Genomic DNA, 23645 nt, shown 5'->3' on the forward strand with positions numbered 1-23645 from the left:
GGAAACAGACATCAGTGCAAATAAATACAATGGCAGATAACAATTATGGCATTTGTTAAGTGCTTATGATGCGCCAAGCACCGTTCCAAGTGCTGGGGTCGATAACAAGGTGATCAGTTTGTCCCACGTGGGGCTCACAGTCCTAATCCCCATTTTACAGATGAGGGAACTGAGGCCCAGAGAAGTGAAGTGACTTGCCCAAAGTCACACAGCTGACAAGTGGCGGAGCCTGGATTAGAACCCACAACCTCTGCCTCCCAAGCCCAAGCTCTTTCCATTGAGCCACGCTCAGAGCTGGGGAAAACACTCAGTAAAGCATGACTTAGTGGCAAGAACCTGGGTCGTGGGTTCTAATCCCGGCTCCGCCACTTATCAGCTGTGTGACTTTGGGCAAGTCACTTCACTTCTGTGGGCCTCAGTGACCTCATCTGTCAAATGGGGATGAAGCCCGTGAGCCCCAAGTGGGACAACCTGATTACCTTGTATTCATTCATTCATTCAATTGTATTTATTGAGCGCTTACCGTGTGCAGAGCACTGTACTAAGCGCTTGGGAAGTACAAGTTGGCAACATATAGAGACGGTCCCTATCCAACAACGGGTTCACAGTCTAGAAACAATAAACAGACACATTCCCTTGCCACAAAGAGCTTACAGTGCCCAGCACACAGTAAATGCTTAACCACCACAATCAATCTGGCTCTAGCAAAGAGGTGCAACACTGACCTTATGCTAATAATAATAATAATAATAATAATAATAACAATAATGGTATTTGTTCTTTTAGACTGTGAGCCCAATGTTGGGTAGGGACTGTCTCTATATGTTGCCAATTTGTACTTCCCAAGCGCTTAGTACAGTGCTCTGCACATAGTAACCACTCAATAAATATGATTGATTGATTGACTGACTGTTCTCCCCCAGAGCTTAGGACAGTGTGTGGCACATAGTAAACGCTTAACAAATACCTTCAGTATTATTATTTTCATTACAGTGCTCCAGAACTACGATCGATCGATTGAGCACTCTCCTACTCCATTGTAATCGCACTTCTTCCTTCTCCAGAAACCCCGAAGTAGATGACAGCAGCAGGGACAGTGTCCAAGTGGCCAGGGGCGGCCGGGGCAGCAGGGACAATTCAATGGTGACAGTCCGGAGCAGAGACTCCTCCTTCCCCAGGGTGGGTAGCTACCATGGTGTTTTGGGGGGCTCCCAACCCTTGTTCTACCAGTGCTAACAGGCCTCTCCCAGTGGCACCCATAAGCCGCTGATTTTTGATTACAGGACCCCGGGGGGACACTCCGAACGTAGTACTGCCCGGATGTCTGGAATATTCATTCATTCATTCATATTTATTGAGCACTTACTGCGTGCAGAGCACTGAGCGCTTGTGCTCTCTATGTCGGCGACATATAGAGACAGTCCCTACCCAATACAGTCTAGAACGGGGAGACAGACAACAAAACAAAGCACGTGGATAGGTGTCAAGTCCTCAGAATAAATAGAATTAAAGCTACATGCACATCATATAGTAAATATGTACAAGTAAAATAGAATAATAAATCTGTACGAACATATATACAGGTGCTGTGGGGAGGGGAAGGAGGTAGAGCGGGGGGGTGGGGAGGAGGAGAGGAAAAAGGGGGCTCAGTCTGGGAAGGCCTCTTGGAGGAGGTGAGCTCTCAGTGGGGCTTTGAAGGGAGGAAGAGAGCTGGTTTGGGGGATTTGTGGAGGGAGGGCATTCCAGGCCAGAGGCAGGACGTGGGCTTGGGGTCGACAGCGGGACGGGCGAGAATGAGGTACAGCCCCCCTGTTGCATAATAATAATTATTATTATGGTATTTATTAAGCACTTACTATGTGCCAAGCACTGTTCTGAGCACTGGGGTAGATACAAGGTGATCAGGTTGTCCCACGAGGGGCTCACAGTCTTAATCCTCATTTTACATATGAGGTCACCGAGGCCTGGGGAAGTGAAGTGGCTTGCCCGAGGTCACACAGCAGATATGTGGCGGGGCGGGGATTCGAACTCACGTCCTCTGACTCTACCTTTGTGTTAACCTCCGCTTCTCTCTCTCTCACTCAGCCTCCCATTCGGTCTGGTAGGGAATTCCGCTGGTTGGTTCTATCTTACCAACATTGCTAGAATCTGCCCTTCCCTCACCAGCCAAACTCCCGCCACTCTGATCCGAGCACTTATCCTCTCCTTCATCGACCTCCTCGCTGATCTCCCTACCTCCTGTCTCTCCCCTCTGCAGGCCATACTTCACTTTGCTGCCCGGATCATTTTTCTAAAAAAAAGTTCAGTCTACATCTCCCTGCTCCTCAATAATAATAATAATAATAATAGTGATGGTATTAGTTAAGCGCTTCCAATGTGCAACGCAGTGTTCTAAGCACTGGAGGATACAAAGTGATCAGGTTGTCCCATGTGGAGCTCACAGTAGTAATCCCCATTTTACAGACGAGGGACCTGAGGCCCAGAGAAGTGAAGTGACTTGCCCAAAGTCACACAGCTAATTGGCAGAGCTGGGATTTGAACCCATGACCTCTGACTCCAAAGCCCGGGCTCTTTCCACTGAGCCACGCTGCTTCTCAAGAACCTCCAGTGGTTGCCCATCCACCTCCTCCTCAAACAGAAACTCCTTACCGGCAGCTTTAAAGCACTCAAACAGGTTGCCTCCTCCTTACCACACCGATTTCTTTACCTTACCTTACGTTGCTGATTTCCTACTATAATCCAGCGCTTAGAACAGTGCTTTCCACATAGTAAGTGCTTAACAAACACTATCATCATTATTATTATTATTAGTTTATTGTGCCACCAATCTCTAGCCCACGTTCTTCCTAGGGCCTGGAACTCCCTCTGCCTTCATATCCGACATTCCATCACTCTCCCAGCCTTCAAAACCCTCCTAAAATCACATCTCCTCCAAGAGGCCTTCCCTGTCCAATTCCTCATTTTTCCACCCTCTCTCCCTTCTGCATCACCTATGTACTTGGCTGTATATTCTGATATTCCCCACCAGCCTCCCAGTACTTCTGTACCAATCCTTAAACACTACTACTTCCCCTAGCTGTAATCTCTTTTAATGTCTGTAAACTCCCTTTGGGCAGGAATCACATCTATCAGCTCTATCTTATTAAACTTTCCCTAACCCTTACTACAGTACCGTGCATAGTTCAGAGCTCAAAAGATGCCTCTGATAGGTTGGCACAGAGTAAACACTTGATAAATACTTTTATTATTAAGCCCAAATTCTGGACCTTGGAGAGTTACAACACTTCCCTATCAATCAATCAATTAATGGTATATATTGAGCACTGAAAACACTATATTAAGTGCTTGGGTGAGTACAACAGAATTAGCAGACACATTTCCCTGCCCATAATGAGCTAAAGGCCTAGAGGGGGAGACAGACATTAATATGAGTAAATAAGTCACTGCTAATATATAATTTAAAGATATGTTCATAATTTAAAGGTATGCACACACATTCCCAGGCCTTGCCCAGTCGCAAAATGAACCCTATCTAAAGAGTCTTTTTTCTGCTTGGGTGAAATAAGGAAATTTGAATCAATGAGCTATGCATATTTTTTAAAATGATATACATTAAGCACTTACTATGTGCCAGACACTGTACTAAGTGTTGGGATTGATACAAATTAATCAGGATGGAAACAGCCCATGTCCCACTTGGGGCTTTCAGTTTTAACCTCAATTTACAGAAGGGGTAACTAAGGCCCAGAGAAGTGAAGTGACTTGATCAAGGTCACACAGCAGACAAGTGGGATTAGAACCCAGCTCCCTTCTAACTCCCAGGCCCGTGCTCTATCCACTAGGGCCAGACTGCTTCTCATACTTGTGTATATATGTACATATTTATTATTCTATTTATTTTATTAACGAGGTGTATATATATCTATAATTCTATTTATTTATATTGAGGCTATTGATGCCTGTCTACTTGTTTTGTTTTGTTATCTGTCTCCCCCCTTCTAGACTGTGAGCCCGTTGTTGGGTAGGGATTGTCTCTATCTGTTGCCAAATTATACTTTCCAAGCACTTAGTACAGTGTTCTGCACACAGTAAGCGCTCAATAAATACGATTGAATGAACTAATGAATGAGTACTCGATTGGCGAAGCAATACAATCTGATTGATTGGCTTCAAATACAATGATTGGTGAACTAATACAACCTGAGCGGCTTCAAATATTTTCTTCAATAGTGAGGTAAGTTTCTTCCGAGAACTACAAAGTGGTTCCTGATATAATCATAATAATAATAATGGTATTTGTTAAGCGCTTACTATGTGCGAAGCACTGTTCTAAGCGCTGGGGAGGTTACAAGGTGATCAGGTTGTCCCACAGGGGGGCTCACAGTTTTAATCCCCATTTTACAGCTGAGGTAACTGAGGCCCAGAGGAGTGAAGTGACTTGCCCAAAGTCACACAGCTGACAGTTGGTGGAGCCGGGATTTGAACCCGTGACCCCTGACTCCAAAGCCTGGGCTCTTTCCATTGAGCCACGTTGAAGCTGGAAAGGTAAGGACGTTACCCAGTGGGAAAGGAAAATCGGCATTTGCCCGCACCAGTGGAGAGGTGCCAAGAGAAGCAGCGTGGCTCAGTGGAAAGAGACCGGGCTTTGGAGTCAGAGGTCATGGGTTCAAATCCCGGCTCCGCCAATTGTCAGCTGGGTGACTTTGGGCAAGTCACTTCACGTCTCTGGGCCTTGGTTCCCTCATCTGTAAAATAAGGATTAAGGCTGTGAGCCCCCCGTGGGACAACCTGATCACCTTGTAACCTCCCCAGTGTTTAGAACAGTGCTTTGCACATAGTTAGCACTTAATAAATGCCATAAAAAAGAGAAACACCGTGGCCTAGTGGATAGAGCATTGGACTTGGGGGTCAGAAGGACCTGGGTTCTAATGCTGACTTTGCCACTTGTTTGCTGAGAGACCTGGAGCAAGTCACTTCACTTCTCTGTGCCTCAGTTCCCTCATCTGTAAAATGGGGATTAAGACCGTGAACCCCACGTGGGACAACCTGATCACCTTGTATCTACCCCCGTGCTTAGAACAGCGCTTGGCACATAGTAAGTGCTTAACAAATACCATGATTATTATTCAGACTGAGCCCCCTCCTCCCAGACTGAGCCCCCTCCTTCCTCTCCCCCTCCTCCCCCTCCCCATCCCCCTGCCTTATAATAATAATAATGATGGTACTTGTTAAGCGCTTACTATGTGCAAAGCACTGTTCTAAGCGCTGGGGAGGTTACAAGGTGATCAGGTTGTCCCACGCGGGGCTCACAGTCTTAATCCCCATTTTACAGATGAGGGAACTGAGGCACAGAGAAGTGAAGTGACTTGCCCAAAGTCATACAGCTGCCAATTGGCGGAGCTGGAATTTGAACCCATGACCTCTGAATCCAAAACCCGTGCTCTTTTCACTGAGCCACGCTGCTTCTCTAACCTCCTTCCCCTCCCCACAGCACCTGTATATATGTTTGTACGTATTTATTACTCTATTTATTTATTTATTTTATTTGTACATATTTATTCTATTTATTTTATTTTGTTAATATGTTTGGTTTTGTTGTCTGTCTCCCCCTTCTAGATTGTGAGCCCGCTGTTGGGTAGGACCCCTCTCTATATGTTGCTGATTTGTACTTCCCAAGCGCTTAGTACAGTGCTCTGCACACCGTAAGCGCTCCATAAATACGATTGAATGAATGAATGAATTCTCCGGGCCTCAGTTACCTCGTCTTTAAATTGGGGATTAAGACAGTGAATCCCATGTGGGACTTGAAATGCGTCCAATCCCATTACCTTGTATCTACCGCACTGCTTAGCACAGTGCTTGGTGCATAGTAAGTGCTTAACAAGTACCATAAAAAAGAAAAAATAAAGGCGACCTTGGTTGAGGAATAAGGGAAAACCTGGGACAATGACTTCTGCCAATAGAAGAGGGCAGTGCCTCTCATTTGACCAGCAGGGATCCTCTTATTGCCTAATAATTGTAATAATAATTGTGGTATTTAATAATAATGGTATTTGTTAAGCTCTTACCATGTGCCAGGCACTGTACTAAGTGCTGGCGTGGATACAAGCAAATCGGGTTGGACAGAGTCCCTGTCCCGCGTGGGACTCACAGTCTTAATTCTCATTTTCATTCTCATTTTCATTCACAACTCATTCTCATTGCTTCTCATAGAGAAGCAGCGTGGCTCGGTGGAAAGAGCCCGGGCTTTGGAGTCACAGATCATGGGTTCAAATCCTGGCTCTGCCAACTGTCAGCTGTGTGACTTTGGGCAAGTCACTTCGCTTCTCTGGGCCTCAGTTACCTCATCTGGAAAATGGGGATGACGACTGTGAGCCCCCCGTGGGACAACCTGATCACCTTGTAACCTCCCCAGAGCTTAAAACAGTGCTTTGCACATATTAAATGCTTAATAAATGCCATTATTATTATTATTATTATTTTACGGACTGTGAGCCCACTGTTGGGTAGGGACCGTCTCTATGTGTTGCCAACTTGTACTTCCCAAGTGGTTAGTACAGTGCTCTGCACACAGTAAGCGCTCAATAAATACGATTGATTGATTGATGGATTGATGAGATAACTGAGGTACAGAGAACTGAATTGACTTGCCGAAGGTCACAGAGCAAATTTTAGATATGCTCTCCCTGTCTACTTCCACTCCTCCTCTTCATCAATCGTATTTATTGAGCGCTTACTGTGTGCAGAGCACTGTACTAAGCGCTTGGGAAGTATAAGTTGGCAACATATAGAGACAGTCCCTACCCAGTAGTGGGCTCACAGTCCTCTTCTCCTTCTCTGTCCAAGTGTCTCCCCCTTCTAGACTGTGAGCCCACTGTTGGGCAGGGACTCTCTCTATATGTTGCCGGCTTGTACTTCCCAAGCACTTAGTACAGTGCTCTGCACACAGTAAGCGCTCAATAAATACGATTGATTGATTGATTGATTGATTGATTGATTTAATGGAGAGTAGGGGGCCTCGGATGTTGGTGGCTGATCGTTCAGTTACAAAAGAGCAAGTTATTTTGGAAGGACTTGATGTGGCTACTATCCTAAACACTTGGGAGAGTACAATAGAATTAGTTCAGGGACCTGGCCCTGGAGAAGCTCAAACTGGAGTGGGGGAGATGGATTTTAAAAATAAATAATAAATACAAGAAAATGGAGAACATAAAGACGTGTGAAAAGTGCTTATGGAGGGTAGTGAATGCTTAATGGCTTAAGTAGCTCAGAAGTGTTAGGTAGGGACTGTATATGTTGCCAACTTGTACTTCCCAAGTGCTTAGTACAGTGCTCTGCACACAGTAAGCGCTCAATAAATACGATTGATTGATTGATTGGCAGTTAGGGAAATATAGGGTGGTGAAGTGAGAAATGAACTGGGGAAGGTCTCCTGGTGGAGATAATAATAGCAATAATAATAATTTTGGTATTTGTTGAGCACTTACTGTGTGTCAGGCACTATATTATAAGGCTGGGGTGGATAGAGAAGCAGCGTGGCTCAGTGGAAAGAGCCTGGGCTTACAAGTCAGAGGTCATGGGTTCAAATCCCGGCTCAGCCACTTGTCAGCTGTGTGACTTTGGGCAAGTCACTTCACTTCTCTGGACCTAATCTGTAAAATGGGGATTAATAATAATAATAATGATGGCATTTATTAAGTGCTTACTATGTGCAAAGCACTGTTCTAAGTGCTAGGGAGGTTACAAGGTGATCAGGTTGTCCCACCTGGGGCTCACAGTCTCAATCCCCATTTTACAGATGAGGTAACTGAGGCACAGAGAAGTGAAGTGACTTGCCCAAAGTCACACAACTGACAATTGGCGGAGCCAGGGTTTGAACCCATGACCTCTGACTCCAAAGCCCAGGCTCTTCTCCACTGAGCCAAGCTGCTTCTGTGAGCCCCATGTGGGACAACCTGATGGCCTTGTATCCTCCCCAGCGCTTAGAACAGTGCTTTGCACGTAGTAAGTGCTTAACAAATGCCATTATTATTATTATTATACAAACAAGTGACTTGCCCAAGGTCACACAACAGAGAAGCAGCATGGCGTAGTGGATAGAATAAGGGCCTAGGAGTCCAAAGGTCATGAGAAGCAGCGTGGCTTAGTGGACAGCGCACAGGCTTGGGAGTCAGAGGTCATGGGTTCTAATAACGGTTCTGCCACTTCTCAGCTGTGTGACTTTGGGCAAGTCATTTCACTTCTCTGGGCCTCAGTTACCTCATCTGTAAAATGGGGATTAAGATCGTGAGCCCCACCAGGGACAACCTGATAACCTTGTATCTCCCCCAGCACTTACAACAGCACTTGGCACATAGTAAGCTCTTAACAAATACCATTAAAAAAAAACAACCTCTGCCACTGACCTGCTGTGGGACCTTGGGCAAGTCATTTCACTTCTCTGTGCCTCAGCTACCTCATCTGTAAAATGGGAATTGAGAATGTGAGCCCCACATGGGACAGGGACTGTGTCCAACCAGATTTGTTTGTATCCACCCCAGCTCTTAGTACAGTGCCTCGCACATAGTAAGCATTTAATAATAATAATAATAATGGTATTTGTTATGCACTTACTATGTGCAAAGCACTGTTCTAAGCACTGGGGAGGTTACAAGGTGATCAGGTTGTCCCACAGGGGGCTCACAGTCTTCATCCCCATTTCACAGATGAGGGACCTGAGGCCCAGAGAAGTTAAGTGACTTCCCAAAGTCACACAGCTGACAGTTGGCAGAGCCGGGATTTGAATCCATGACCTCTGTCTCCAAAGCCCGGGCTCTTTCCACTGAGCCACGCTGCTTCTCCATAAACACCATAATAATAATTAACAGACAAGTTGGTGGAGGTGGGATTAGAACCCAGGTCCCCTTAACTCCCAAGTCTGGGCTTTTTCCACTAGGCCATGCGGCTTTCCATATAGTTTGATATGCGACTTGCTTATATACCACTTTCACCAATTTAGGAGAAATTCAGAAACAGTGATTCGATCGCCACCCCTTCAGGCATTTCTGTGTGATTCCAGAAGGGCTTTGAAAAGAGAGTGATGTGGTCTGATGGGTGTAAACTGGGAGGGAGTTCCAAGGTTGAGGAAAGGCCAGAGAAATGGGTCGGCAGTGGGAGGGATGAGAATGAGGCCCACCCAGTACGGTATCTTGAGAGGAAGAAGAGCATGAGACTGAAGTGCAGTGGGGGAGGATTGATAAGTAGGAGGAGGAGAGCTGGAAGACTACCTTATAGGCGATGGTGGGGACTTTCTGTTCGACGTAGAGAGAAATGTGCCACGATTGGTAGTTGTATTCAGACCTCTGGGGTTCCCCTAACCTGTCAAACCCATCGATGTCGGGGTGCCACCCTGTCCTGGACACCAAGGCATCATCTCTTATCAGACAACGTTCATTCATTCATTCATTCATTCGTATTTATTGAGTGCTTACTGTGTGCAGAGCACTGTACTAAGTGCTTGGGAAGTTGGCAACATATAGAGACGGTCCCTACCCAACAGTGGGCTCACAGTCTAGAAACGTTGCCTGTGGGTTTCAGCCCAGAGGGAGTTCCCCATCCCCTGGCCCCCTCCTACCTCACCTCCCTTCTCTCCTTCTCCAGCCCAGCCCGCACCCTCCGCTCCTCTGCCGCCACTAACCTCCTCACTGGGCCTCATTCTCGCCCATCCCGCCATCGACCCCTGGCCCCCGTCTTCCCTCTGGCCTGGGATGCCCGCTCTCCTCAAATCCACCAGAAAATCACACTTCCCCCCTTCAAAGCCCTACTTAAGGCTCACCCTCTCCAAGATGCCTTCCCAAACTAAACCCCCTTTTCCTCAGCTCCCCCTCCCCATCGCCCCAACTCACTCCCTTTGCTCTCCCCACCCCACAGCACTTGTGTATGTACATATACGTCTATAATTCTATTTATTTATATTAATGTCTGTTTACTGGTTTTGATGTGTATTTATCCATAATTCTATTTACTTACATTGATGCTATTGATGCCAGTTTGCTTGTTTTGATGTCTGTCTCCCCCTTCTAGACTGTAAACCCGTTGTGGGAAGGGATTGTCTCTCTATTGCTGAATTGGACTTTTCAAGCGCTTAGTACAGTGCTCTGCATACAGTAAGCACTCAGTAAATACGATTGAATGAATAGATGATATTCATCTGATTACCTGATTACCTTGTATCTACCCCAGCGCTTAGAACAGTGCTTTGCACATAGTAAGCACTTAACAAATACCAACATTATTATTATTATCTATTAGATGAATAAGAAGATGAATCTTCTCCTCAGACTCCTTCCCTTCCCCCAGGGTCAGCCACTCCGTCTGGGAGGGGGTTGACTGAACAATGGAGATGGGGCCAGGTGACAGTGTTCCCAGGTGAGATGGCACCAGAAGTGAGCAGATTCATTCATTTGATCATATTTATTGAGTGCTTACTGTGTGCAGTGCACTGTACTAAGCGCTTGGGAAGGACAAGTCGGCAACATATAGAGACGGTCCCTACCCAACAACGCACTCACGGTCTAGAAGGGGGAGACAGACAACAAAACAAAACATGTAGACAGGTGTCCAAATTGCCAGAACAAATAGAATTAAGGCTATATGCACATCCTTAACAAAATAAATAGAATAGTAAATATGTACAAGTAAAATAGAGTAATAAATCTGCACAAATATATGCAAGTGCTGTGGGGAGGGAAAGGAGGTGGGGGGGGGATGGGGAGGAGGAAAGGGAAAAGGGGGTTGGAAAAAGATTGGATGCAGTCCATGTCCCACATTGGCTCACAGTACTAATTCCCAGTCCGATTACCTTGTATCTACCTCAGCACTTTAAGTACAGTGCCTGGCACATAGTAAGCACTTAATACCATTAAAAAAAAAATCAAAAGTTCAATTGGGAGAGCTTGCTGCCAGCTCTTCCTACTACATAAGCCTGTTCAGATAACTTTTACATTTGGGGAAACTCAAATTATTGCTAAACAGCATTTATTAAATTATTTGCGTTAGTGCCTGATGTCCCTGGTGGCCAATCAATCAATCAAGCATATTTACTGAGTGCTTACTGAGTGCAGAGCACTGTACTTGGGAGAGTATGGTGCACTGAGTAAGCGCTCAATAAATACAACTTAATGAACGAAAGAGTACAATACAACAGAATGAGCAAACACATTTCCTGCCCATAATAGGCTAATTCATTCATTCATTCATTCATTCATTCATTCATTCATTCATTCATTCAATCGTATATATTGAGCACTTACTGTGTGCAGATCACTGTACTAAGCGCTTGGGAAGTCCAAGTTGGCAACATATAGAGATGGTCCCTACCCAACGGTGGGCTCACAGTCTAGAAATGGCAGTGCCCACCTTCTGGGAGCTCGTTGTGGGCAGGGAATGCCACTGTTTATTGTTGTATTGTACTTTCCCAAGCGCTTAGTACAGTGTTCTGCACACAGTAAGGGCTCTATAAATATGACTGAGTGGATGAATGCAATGCAACAGAATTGGCAAACACATTCCCTGCCCATAATGGCAGTGCCCACCCTCTGGCCTGCCCCCAAAAAGCTGGAGTTGGGTGTTCATCTGGTGCTAGCCCTGACAGGGATGTAGTGAACAGCAGCGGCAACGTGGTGGGGGACAGCGGTGGCTAATCTGGAGGAAGAGTTACATTTATCTCTCTCGCCCATCTTTAGCGCTTAGAACAGTGCTCTGCACATAGTAAGCGCTTAACAAATGCCATTATTATTATTGTTATTATTATTATTACCCATCCCTCTTTCTCTTTTCCTCCCTCTCTTTCTCTCTCCCTCTTTCTCTCTCTCCGTTTTCCCCCCTCTCCTCTTGTTTCCTCACAATGCCTTCTTTCTCTTTTCCTCCCTCTCTTTCTCTCTCCCTCTTTCTCTCTCCGTTTTTCCCCCTCTCCTCCTGTTTCCTCACAATGCCTTCTTTCCTCTTCCCCCTTCCTTCTTCCTTTCTCTCTCATAATCTCCTTGAGGGCAGGGATCCTATCTACCAACCCTACTGTATTCTCCCAAGTGCTTAGTAAGTAAAGTGCTCCGCACAGAGTTATCGCTCGGCAAATGTCACTGTGATTTCTTTCTCCCGCTTCAATCCAATCGTATTTATTGAGCGCTTACTGTATGCAGAGCACTGTACTAAGCGCTTGGGAAGTACAAGTTGGCAACATATAGAGACGGTCCCTACCCAACGGTGGGCTTTTCTCCCCTCTCTCTCTCTGGCCCCTTCCGGCCCCACCATGGTCTAATAACCATAATAATAATTTCTCAACTAAAGTGACTAGGTTTCTTGCAGGACCTCTCCCAGTAATAATAATAATTGTGGTACTTATTAAGAAGCAGCGTGGCTCAGTGGAAAGAGCCTGGGCTTTGGAGTCAGAGGTCATGGGTTCAAATCCCACTCCACCAACTGTCAGCTGTGTGACTTGGGCAAGTCACTTTTGCACATAGTAAGCGCTTAACAAATGCCATCATTATTATTATTATTATTAAGAGTTTACTGTGTGCTGAGCACTCATTCATTCAATCGTATTTATTGAGCGCTTACTGTGTGCAGAGCACTGTACTAAGCGCTTGGGAAGTACAAGTTGGCAACATATAGAGACGATCCCTACCCAACAGTGGGCTCACAGTCTAGAAGAGATAACTCAAGATAATCAGGTTGGGCACAGTCCCTGTCCCACATGGAGTTCACAGTCTAAGAAGGAGGGAGAATAGGGATTGAATTTCCATTTTATAGACGAGGAAACTGAGGTGCAGACAAGTTAAGTGACTTGCCCAAGGTCTCACAGCTGACAACTGGCAGAGCCGGGATTTGAACCCATGACCTCTGACTCCCAAGCTCTTTCCACTGAGCCACGCTGCTTCTCTAATCAGGTCGGACAGAGTCCCGGTCCCACATACGGCTCACGCTCTTCATCCCCGTTTTACGGTTGGGGTAACTGAAGCCCAGAGACGTTAGGTGACTTGCCCAAGGTCACAAAGCAGACATGTGGCGGAGCCGGGATTAGAACCCAGGTCGCTCTGATCCCAGCTCTGACACTGTGATGTTGGGCACGTCACTTAACTTCTCTGTACCTCCGTTACCTCATCTGTAAAAAAGGGGTTTAAGACCGTAAGCTCCATGTGGGACAGGGACTGTGTCCAACCTAATAATCTTGTATCTACCCCAGCGCTTAGTAGAGTGTCTGGCACATAGTAAGCACTTAAATACCATAAAAAAGGGGGTGAAGTAGGGATTAGAACCCAAGTCCCCTGAAACCCTGGGCTGCTCTCTTTCCACTAGGCCACACTGTTTCAGTCTAAATTAAGCACTGAATTCAGCTCTGGCTTGGAGGTGGCGGTAACTAAGCAGCTGCTCTTCATTCATTCATTCATTCATTCAATCGCATTTATTGAGCGCTTACTGTGTGCAGAGCACTGTACTAAGCGCTTGGGAAGTACAAGTTGGCTTCAGATGGACACACAAATGGGATCTCTTGAAGATCTCAGCGTGGCTCAGTGGAAAGAGCGTGGGCTTGGGAGCCAGAGGTCATGGGTTCGAATCCCGCCTCCCCCACATGTCTGCTGTGTGACCTTGGGCAAGTCACTTCACTTCTCTGTGCCTCAGTTAGACTGTGAGCCCACTGTTGGGTAGGGACTGTCTCTATATGTTGCCAATTTGTACTTCCCAAGCGCTTAGTACAGTGCTCTGCACATAGTAAGCGCTCAATAAATACGATTGATGATGATGATGATGATGATCTGTAAAATGGGGATTAAGACTGTGAGCCCAACATGGAACAACCTCATCTCCTTGTGTTCCCCCCAGCGCTTAGAACAGTGCTTTGCACATAGTAAGCGCTTAAATACCAACATTATTATCCAGCACTTAGAACAGTGCTTTGCACATAGTAAGAGCTTAACAAATGCCATTATTATTATTATCCCCCACCCGTGCACTTCTTCATCATCCCGGTTTGGTGCTGGTGAAGGTGGTGGTGAATACGTCTCCCCCTCGGAAACGGCTAAATGATGTCCATCTCTTTAACCAACAAAAGGGAAACATTATTTTCTCACCGTTCCTGAACCGCTCGACTTCACAGAAATGAATCCCAGTGGGGCTGTAAATGAATGCGTGGACGTGTTGGACCCCGTTCTGAAAGCAAGGAAAACGGTTCAGGTGAAATTCAGACCCGTTCCCGTTTTTCCTCCGTGATTCTGGAAGTTTAAGTTTCCCCCCTACCTTCTCGAAACGCTGCCAAGGGGCCTCCTCGATGTACACCCTGGCTCTGGTGACGTGTGAAAATGAAGAGATGAAGTGCTCACAGATGTCCATGGCAAACATTTCTATCGTTTTGATCTGCGAAGGCAAAGTTGATGACAACCATGAACCGCTAGACACTTTATCCCCGCAGGTTCCCGCACTGTTGTTTGTCTTGACTGGCAATACTTTATCATCATCATCATCATCAATTGTATTTATTGAGCGCTTACTATGTGCAGAGCACTGGACTAAGCGCTTGGGAAGTACAAATTGGCAACATATAGAGACAGTCCCTACCCAACATTGGGCTCACAGTCTAAAACGGGGAGACAGAGAACAAAACCAAACATACTAACAAAATAAAATAAATAGAATAGATATGTACAAGTAAAATAAATAAATAAATAAATAAATGAATAAATAAATAAATAAATAAATGAATAGGTGACCTCATATTAATGTCCATCTCTCCCTCTAGACCGTTAGCTCATTGTGGGCAGGGAATGTGTCTGGTTATTCATTCATTCAATCGTATTTATTGAGCGCTTACTGTGTGCAGAGCACCGGACTAAGCGCTTGGGAAGTACAAGTCGGCAACATATAGAGACGGTCCCTACCCAACAGTGGGCTCACAGTCTAAAAGGGGGGGACAGAGAACAAAACCAAACATACTAACAAAATAAAATAAATGGAATAGATATGTACAAGTAAAATAAATAAATAAATAAATAAATAGGTGACCTCATATTAATGTCCGTCTCTCCCTCTAGACCGTTAGCTCATTGTGGGCAGGGAATGTGTCTGGTTATTCATTCATTCAATCGTATTTATTGAGCGCTTACTGTGTGCACAGCACTGGACTAAGCGCTTGGGAAGTACAAGTCGGCAACATCTAGAGGCGGTCCCTACCCAACAGTGGGCTCACAGTCTAAAAGGGGGAGACAGAGAACAAAACCAAACATACTAACAAAATAAAATAAATAGAATAGATAGGTACAAGTAAAATAAATAAATAAATAAATAAATAAATAGGTGACCTCATATTAATGTCCGTCTCTCCCTCTAGACCCTTAGCTCATTGTGGGCAGGGAATGTGTCTGTTTATTCATTCATTCAATCGTATTTATTGAGCGCTTACTGTGTGCAGAGCACTGGACTAAGCGCTTGGGAAGTACAAGTCGGCAACATCTAGAGACGGTCCCTACCCAACAGTGGGCTCACAGTCGGAGACAGAGAACAAAACCAAACATACTAACAAAATAAAATAGAATAGATATGTACAAGTAAAATAAATAAATAAATAAATAAATAAATAGGTGACCTCATATTAATGTCCGTCTCTCCCTCTAGACCATTAGCTCATTGTGGGCAGGGAATGTGTCTGTTTATTCATTCATTCAATCGTATTTATTGAGCGCTTACTGTGTGCAGAGCACTGGACTCAGCGCTTGGGAAGTACAAGTCGGCAACATATAGAGACGGTCCCTACCCAACAGTGGGCTCACAGTCTAAAAGGGGGAGACAGAGAACAAAACCAAACATACTAACAAAATAAAATAAATAGAATAGATATGTACAAGTAAAATAAATGAATAAATAAATAAATAGAGTAATAAATATCTACAAACGTATATACGTACATACAGGTGCTGTGGGGAAGGGAAGGAGGTAAGATGGGGGGGTGGAGAGGGGGATGAGGGGGATAATAATAATAATAGTATTGTTATTATTAATAATAATAATAACGATGGCATTTATTAAGTGCTTACTATGTGCAAAGCACTGTTCTAAGCGCTGGGGAGGTTACAAGGTGATCAGGTTGTCCCACGGGGGGCTCACAGTTTTAATCCCCATTTTACAGATGAGGTCACTGAGGCCCAGAGAAGTGAAGTGACTTGCCCAAAGTCACACAGCTGACAATTGGCGGAGCCGGGATTTGAACCCATGACCTCTGACTCCAAAGCCCGGGCTCTTTCCCACTGAGCCACTTAACAGCGCTTAGAACAGTGCTCAGCGCTTAGAACAGTGCTCTGCACATAGTAAGCGCTTAACAAATGCCATCATTATTATTATTATTATTCTCTGTGCCTCAGTTCCCTCATCTGTAAAATGGGGATGAAGACTGTGAGCCCCACGTGGGACAACCTGACCACCTGGTGTCCCCCCCAGTGCTTAGAGCAGTGCTTCGCACTGGACTAAGCGCTTGGGAAGTCCAAGTCGGCAACATATAGAGACGGTCCCTACCCAACAGTGGGCTCACAGTCTAAAAGGGGGAGACAGAGAACAAAACCAAACATGGTTTGGTTTGGAGGCCTTCCCAGACTGAGCTCTTTCCTTCCTCTCCCCCTCTTCCCCCTCTCCATCCCCCCATCCTACCTCCTTCCCTTCCCCACAGCACCTGTGTATATGTATATATGGTTGTACATATTTATTACTCTATTTATTTATTTATTTATTTTACTTGTACATATCTATCCTATTTATTTTATTTTGTTGGTATGTTTGGTTTTGTTCTCTGTCTCCCCCTTTTAGACTGTGAGCCCACTGTTGGGTAGGGACTGTCTCTATGTGTTGCCAATTTGTACTTCCCAAGCGCTTAGTACAGTGCTCTGCACATAGTAAGCGCTCAATAAATACGATTGATTGATTGATTGATTGATTGATTCGCACATAGTAAGTGCTTAACAAATACCATCATCATTATTATTATTATTGTTATATTGTATGCTCCCAAGCGCTTAATGCAGTGCTCCGCACACAGTAAGCGCTCAGTAAATATGACTGACTGACTGACAGGGCCCTCGGCCATCTCTCAGAGTGTGAAGTACAGTGAGTCGTTATCGTGACAGGAAGTAGAGTACGAGCTGTGGTGAGGTGGGAGAGAAAGACCAGGGGCTTGGGAGTCAGAGGACTTGGGTTCTAATCCCACCCTGCCAAATGCTTGCCCTGTGACCTTAGGCAAGTGACTTAACTTCTCTGTGCCTCCATTATCTCACCTGTAAAATGGGGATTCGATACCTGTTCTCCCTCCAGATCAGATCCAGACACCGATGGACAGTGTCCTACCTGATAAACTTGTATCTATCCCAGCGCTTAGAACAACGCTTGACACACAGTAAGCGCTTAAACAAAGACCATAAAAAAATAGGTAAGTAGGAGCCCGGGCTTTGGAGTCAGAGGTCACGGGTTCAAATCCCGGCTCCGCCAATTGTCAGCTGTGTGACTTTGGGCAAGTCACTTCACTTCTCTGGGCCTCGGTTACCTCATCTGGAAAACGGGGATTAAAGACTGTGAGTCCCCCGTGGGACAACCTGATCAGTCAGTCAATCAATCAATCGTATTTATTGAGTGCTTACTGTGTGCAGAGCACTGTACTAAGCGCTTGGGAAGTACAAGTTGGCAACATACAGAGACGGTCCCTACCCAACAGTGGGCTCACAGTCTAGAAGGGGGAGACAGAGAACAAAACCAAACATATTAACAAAATAAAATAAATAGAATAGATATGTACGAGTAAAATAAATAGAGTAATAAATACGTACAAACATATATACATATATACAGGTGCTGTGTAATAACAAATACTGTTATTTGAGCATGGCTCAATGGAAAGAGCAAGGGCTTTGGAGTCAGAGGTCATGGGTTTGAATCCCGGCTCCCCCACCTGTCTGCTGTGTGACCTTGGGCAAGTCACTTAACTTCTCTGAGCCTCAGTGACCTCATCTGTAAAATGGGAATTAAGACTGTGAGCCCCCCCAAGGGACAACCTGATCACCTTGTATCCCCCCAGCGCTTAGAACAGTGCTTTGCACATAGTAAGTGCTTAACAAATGCTATTATTATTATTATTATTATTATTATTATTATTATTATTATTATTATTATTATTATATCTGCTGTGTGACCCTGGACATGTCTCTTCACTTTCTCTGACCTCAGTTTCCTCATCTGTAAAATGGTGATTAAGATTGTGAGCACCTTGTGATGACCTTATCTCTACCCCAGCGCTTAGAACAGTGCTTTGCACATAGTAAGCGCTTAACAAATGACATTATTATTATTATTATTATTATCATTATTATATCTGCTGTGTGACCCTGGACATGTCTCTTCACTTTCTCTGACCTCAGTTTCCTCATCTGTAAAATGCGGATCAAGATTGTGAGCCCCATGTGATCACCTTATCTCTACCCCAGTGCTTAGAACAGTGCTCGGCACATAGTAAGCTCTTAACAAACGACCCAATTAGCATTATTATTATTTTGCACACAAAAAGACTCTCCTTTGTTGTGTGGTCATGTTTATGATGATTATTTTCTCTGGTGATATTTTCTTTTTGTCCTCGTCGTCCCTCCAAAATTGAAGTGTGGATGGATGATCCCCGCTGGCGGGGGCTGAGGGGACCTGTGAGCCCACTGTTGGGTAGGGACTGTCTCTATATGTTGCCAACTTGTACTTCCCAAGCGCTTAGTACAGTGCTCTGCACACAGTAAGCGCTCAATAAATATGATTGATTGATTGATTAAGCGCTTACTAGGTGCAAAGCACCATTCAAAGTGCTGGGGAGGTTACAAGGTGATCAGGTTATCCCATGCGGGGCTCACAGTCTTAATCCTCATTTTACAGATGAGGGGACTGAGGCACAGAGAAGTGAAGTGACTTGCCCAAAGTCACACAGCTGACAATTGGCGGAGCTGGGATTTGAACCCATGAGCTCTGACTCCAAAGCCCAGGTTCTTTCCACTGAGCCACGCTGCTTCTCTTAGTGGAAAGAGCAGGGCCTTGGGCATCAGAGGCCATGGGTTCTAATCCCGGCTCCGCCACTTAGCTGTGTGACTTTGGGCAAGTCGCTTCACTTCTCTGGGCCTCAGTTGCCTCATCGGGAAAATGAGGGGGAAGAATGGGAGCCCCAGGTGGGACAACCTGATGACCTCGTATCTACCCCAGTGCTTAGAACAGTGCTTGGCACATAGTAAGTGCTTAACAAATACCAACATTATAATTATTATCAGGCCAGCGTCAGGTCACATCACATGACCACCACGGGGAAGTGGGGCTATTTTCGGCTGTAGTTCAACCTCCTCGCTTTGAGAGTGGTAGGTGGGTAGGACAACCAGTAAAATTCATAATAATAATAATAATAATAATGGCATTTATTAAGCGCGTACTATGAGTGAAGCACTGTTCTAAGCGCTGGGGAGGTTACAAGGTGATCAGGTTGTCCCATGGGGGGCTCACAGTCTTCATCCCCATTTTACAGATGAGGGAACTGAGGCACAGAGAAGTGAAGTGACTTGCCCAAAGTCACACAGCTGACAAGTGGCGGAGCTGGGATTTGAACCCATGACCTCTGACTCCAAAGCCCGGGCTCTTCCCACTGAGCCAGTTATTAAGCACTTACTATGTGTGAAGCACTGTTCTAAGCGCAAAAGCCAACCATCGTGGACCCTTCCAAACTTCCCCCGGGAAACCCAATCCAGAGTACCGTAGCATTACTCTATTTATTTTACTTGTACATATTTACTTTTCTATTTATTTTGTTGCTCATTCATTAATTCAATCGTATTTATTGAGCGCTTACTGCGTGCAGAGCACTGTATTAAGCGCTTGGCAAGCGCAAGTTGGCAACATACAGAGACGGTCCCTACCCAACAGTGGGCTCACAGTCTAGAAAGTGGAGACAGAGAACAAAACAAAGCATATTAACAAAATAAAATCAATAGAATGAATATGCACAAATTAAATAAATAAATAAATAAATAGAGTAATAAATTCATACAAACATATACATATATATAGGTGCTGTGAGGAGGGGAAGGAGGTAAGGTGGGGGGGATGGGGAGAGAGACAGGGGGAGAGGGGTAGGATGACCAGTAAAATTCATAGTACAGTGCTCTGCACACAGTAAGCGCTCAATAAATACAATTGAATGAATAAGCCAACAAAATGTCTCTCGAGCAAATCACACCCCCATCGTGGACCCTTCCAAACTTCCCCCGGGAAACCCAATCCGGAGTACTGTAGCACTACTCTATTTATTTTACTTGTACATATTTACTATTCTATTTATTTTGTTACTGATGTGAGTTCCACTGTTGCGTAGGGACCGTCTCTATATGCCGCCGAGTTGTACTTCCCAAGTGCTTAGTACAGCGCTCTGCACACAGTAAGCGCTCAATTAATACGATTGAATGAATGAATGAATTTAGCTTTAATTCTATTTCTTCTGATGACACCTGTCCGCATATTTTGTTTTGTTGTCTGTCTCCCCCTTCTAGACTGTGAGCCCATTGTTGCGTAGGGACCGTCTCTCTATGTCGCCAACTGTACTTCCCAAGCGCTTAGTACAGTGCTCTGCACACAGTAAGTGCTCAATAAATACGATTGAATGAATGAATGAATTTAGCTTTAATTCTATTTGTTCTGATGACTTGACCCCTGTCTGCGTGTTTTGTTTTGTTGTCTGTCTGCCCCTTCTAGACTGTAAGCCCGTTGTTGGGTAGGGACCGTCTCTCTACGTCACCAACTTGTACTTCCCAAGCACCTAGTACAGCGCTCTGTACACAGTAAGTGCTCAATAAATACGATTGAATGAATGAATGAATTTAGCTTTAATTCTATTTCTTCTAATGACTTGACACCTGTCCGCATGTTTTGTTTTGTTGTCTGTCTCCCCCTTCTAGACTGTGAGCCCGCTGTTGGGTAGGGACCGTCTCTCTATGTTGCCAACTTGTACTTCCCAAGCGCTTAGTCCAGTGTTCTGCACACAGTAAGTGCTCAATAAATACGATCGAATGAATGAATGAATGAATCAGTGTCCGGTAAGGTTTATTTTTCCAGGATTCCCCTGATAGTTCAGCTTACGGTTTTTCTCTATTCCCTTCTAGACTGTGGGCCCACTGTTGGGTAGGGACCATCTCTATATGTTGCCAACTTGTACTTCCCAAGTGCTTAGTACAGTGCTCTGCACACAGTAAGCGCTCAGCAAATGCGATTGAATGAATGAATGAATGAATTCCCTTTGAAGAGGCCCTACGGGTTCCAATAGTGCATGCTTCTTTCCTCGAAAGGTTTTCTAGAATCAGGGATTTTTGAGGGCATGACAAGGCATGATAGGAAGGGAGAAAATACTTATTTGTTCAGAGCAGCGAAGAGAACCCCGAATGAAATGTCAGTCAGCGGGTGCTGCATCCAACTTCAAGGGACTTGAAGGGCAGAGTGGCTAAATAATAATAATAATGGCATTTTATTCAGCGCTTACTATGTGCAAAGCACCATTGTAAGCACTGGGGAGGATACAAGGTAATCAGGTTGTCCCACGTGGGGCTCACAGGCTTAATCCCCATTTTACAGATGAGGGAACTGAGGCACAGAGAAGTGAAGTGACTTGCCCAAGGTCACCCAGCTGACAATCGGCGGAGCCGGGATTTGAACCCGTGACCTCTGACCCCAAAGCCCGGGCTCTTTCCATTGAGCCACGCTGCTGTACATACCCCTTTGAATTTTGCTAAGACGTGGACTGTGTTCTTTATGGTGTCCGTGGGGATGATGTCCGAATTGTCTCCGTGGAGATAATCTTTCTTGGAATTCAGCGTGAGTTGTACTGACACCGCCATTTCTTTGATGGTGTGGAACCTGCCGTCTCGTTGGATTTGGAGTACCTTGACCATGTCCTTTCCATAGCCAGTGCAGACAAATTCCACATCATCAAGCTGAAATAAAAACAAGGGTGGTTTAGCGGGTTTAGACAAAAAAACGGAAGCTCTGGGCCAGATTGTCTACCAGCAACGAAAGATGAGACTCTGGCCCTCCATGAGGGTGTGGTGATAGATGTGCGTCCCAATAATAATAATAATAATGGCATTTATCAAGCGTTTACTATGTGCAAAGCGCTGTTCTAAGCACTGAGGAGGTTACAAGGTGATCAGGTTGTCCCACGGGGGGCTCACAGTCTCCCTCCCTGTTTTACAGATGAGGTAACTGAGGCCCAGAGAAGTGAAGCGACTTGCCCAAAGTCACACGGTTGACAATTGGCGGATCCGGGATTTGAACCCACGACCTCTGACTCCAAAGCCCGGGCTCTTTCCACTGAGCCACGCTGCTTCTCAATCTGGGATGAAGAAAGGAAATGGGGGTGAACGGAATCAAATTTCTCATTCATTCATTGATTCTTATTTATTGAGCGCTTCCTGTGTGCAGAGCAATGTACTAAGCGCTTGGGAAGGACAAGTAGGCGACATATAGAGACGGCCCCTACCCAAAAACGGGCTCACAGTCTAGAAGGGGGAGACAGACAACAAAAAAAACCATAACATGTAGACAGGTGATATCTCCCTGGGGAGAAGGGGCCTGTTGGGCGTTTATTCATTCATTCATTCAATCGTATTTATTGAGCGCTTACTGTGTGCAGAGCACTGTACTAAACGCTTGGGAAGTCCAAGTTGGCAACATCTACAGACGGTCCCTACCCAACACCGGGCTCACAGTCTAGAAGGGGGAGACAGACAACAAAACAAAACATGCAGACAAGTGTCAAAATCATCAGAACAAATAGAATTATAATAATAATAATAATGATAACTTACTAAATACAAAGCAACATACTAAGCACTAGGGTAGATGTAAGATAATATGGTAATATAGATAATATAGATAATATAGGTCTCACGTGGACCTGAGGGAACATATGGTCCCACGGTCTAAGCAGGAGAGAGAACTGGTATTGGATCCCCATTTTGCAGATGAGGAAACTGAGGCCCAGAGAGGTTAAATGACTTCTCCAAGGTCATACATCTGGTAAGTGGTAGAGTCAGGATAAGAACCCAGGTCCTCTGGATCCCAGGCCCATGCTTTATCCACTAGGCTTCACTGCTTCTCAGGTCACTTGTCTGCTGGGGGCTCTTGGGAAAGTAAGTCATCATCATCAATCGTATTTATTGAGCGCTTACTATGTGCAGAGCACTGTACTAAGCACTTTGGAAGTACAAATTGGCAACATATAGAGACAGTCCCTACCCAACATTGGGCTCACAGTCTAAAAGGGGGAGACAGAGAACAAAACCAAACATACTAACAAAATAAAATAAATAGAATAGATATGTACAAGTAAAATAAATAAATAGAGTAATAAATCTGTACAAACATATATACGTATATACAGGTGCTGTGGAGAAGGGAAGGAGGTAAGAGGGGGGGATGGAGAGGGGGACGAGGGGGAGAGGAAGGAAGGGGCTCAGTCTGGGAAGGCCTCCTGGAGGAGGTGAGCTCTCAGCAGGGCCTTGAAGGGAGGAGGAGAGCCAAGGAAGAGAGCTAAGTAAGTCACTTCACTTCTCAGGGCCTCAGCTTCCTTATCT

The 23645-nt window shown here is 45.2% G+C and overlaps 1 protein-coding gene across 1 annotated transcript in view; it reads right to left on the minus strand.

The window, feature by feature from the left end:
* Positions 1–23645, minus strand: part of LOC119927311 (uricase-like) — a 64808-nt gene that overhangs the window by 26536 nt on the left and 14627 nt on the right. The window contains exons 2-4 of the mRNA XM_038745906.1: positions 21786–22004; positions 14272–14388; positions 14106–14184 (exon numbers count right to left, since the gene is read on the minus strand). Coding sequence (XP_038601834.1) covers positions 14106–14184; positions 14272–14388; positions 21786–22004 — 415 coding nt within the window. The remainder of the gene's footprint in view (positions 1–14105; positions 14185–14271; positions 14389–21785; positions 22005–23645) is intronic.

The sequence above is a fragment of the Tachyglossus aculeatus genome, chromosome 4, assembly GCF_015852505.1.
Source record: "Tachyglossus aculeatus isolate mTacAcu1 chromosome 4, mTacAcu1.pri, whole genome shotgun sequence".
Classification (NCBI taxonomy): Eukaryota; Metazoa; Chordata; class Mammalia; order Monotremata; family Tachyglossidae; genus Tachyglossus; species Tachyglossus aculeatus.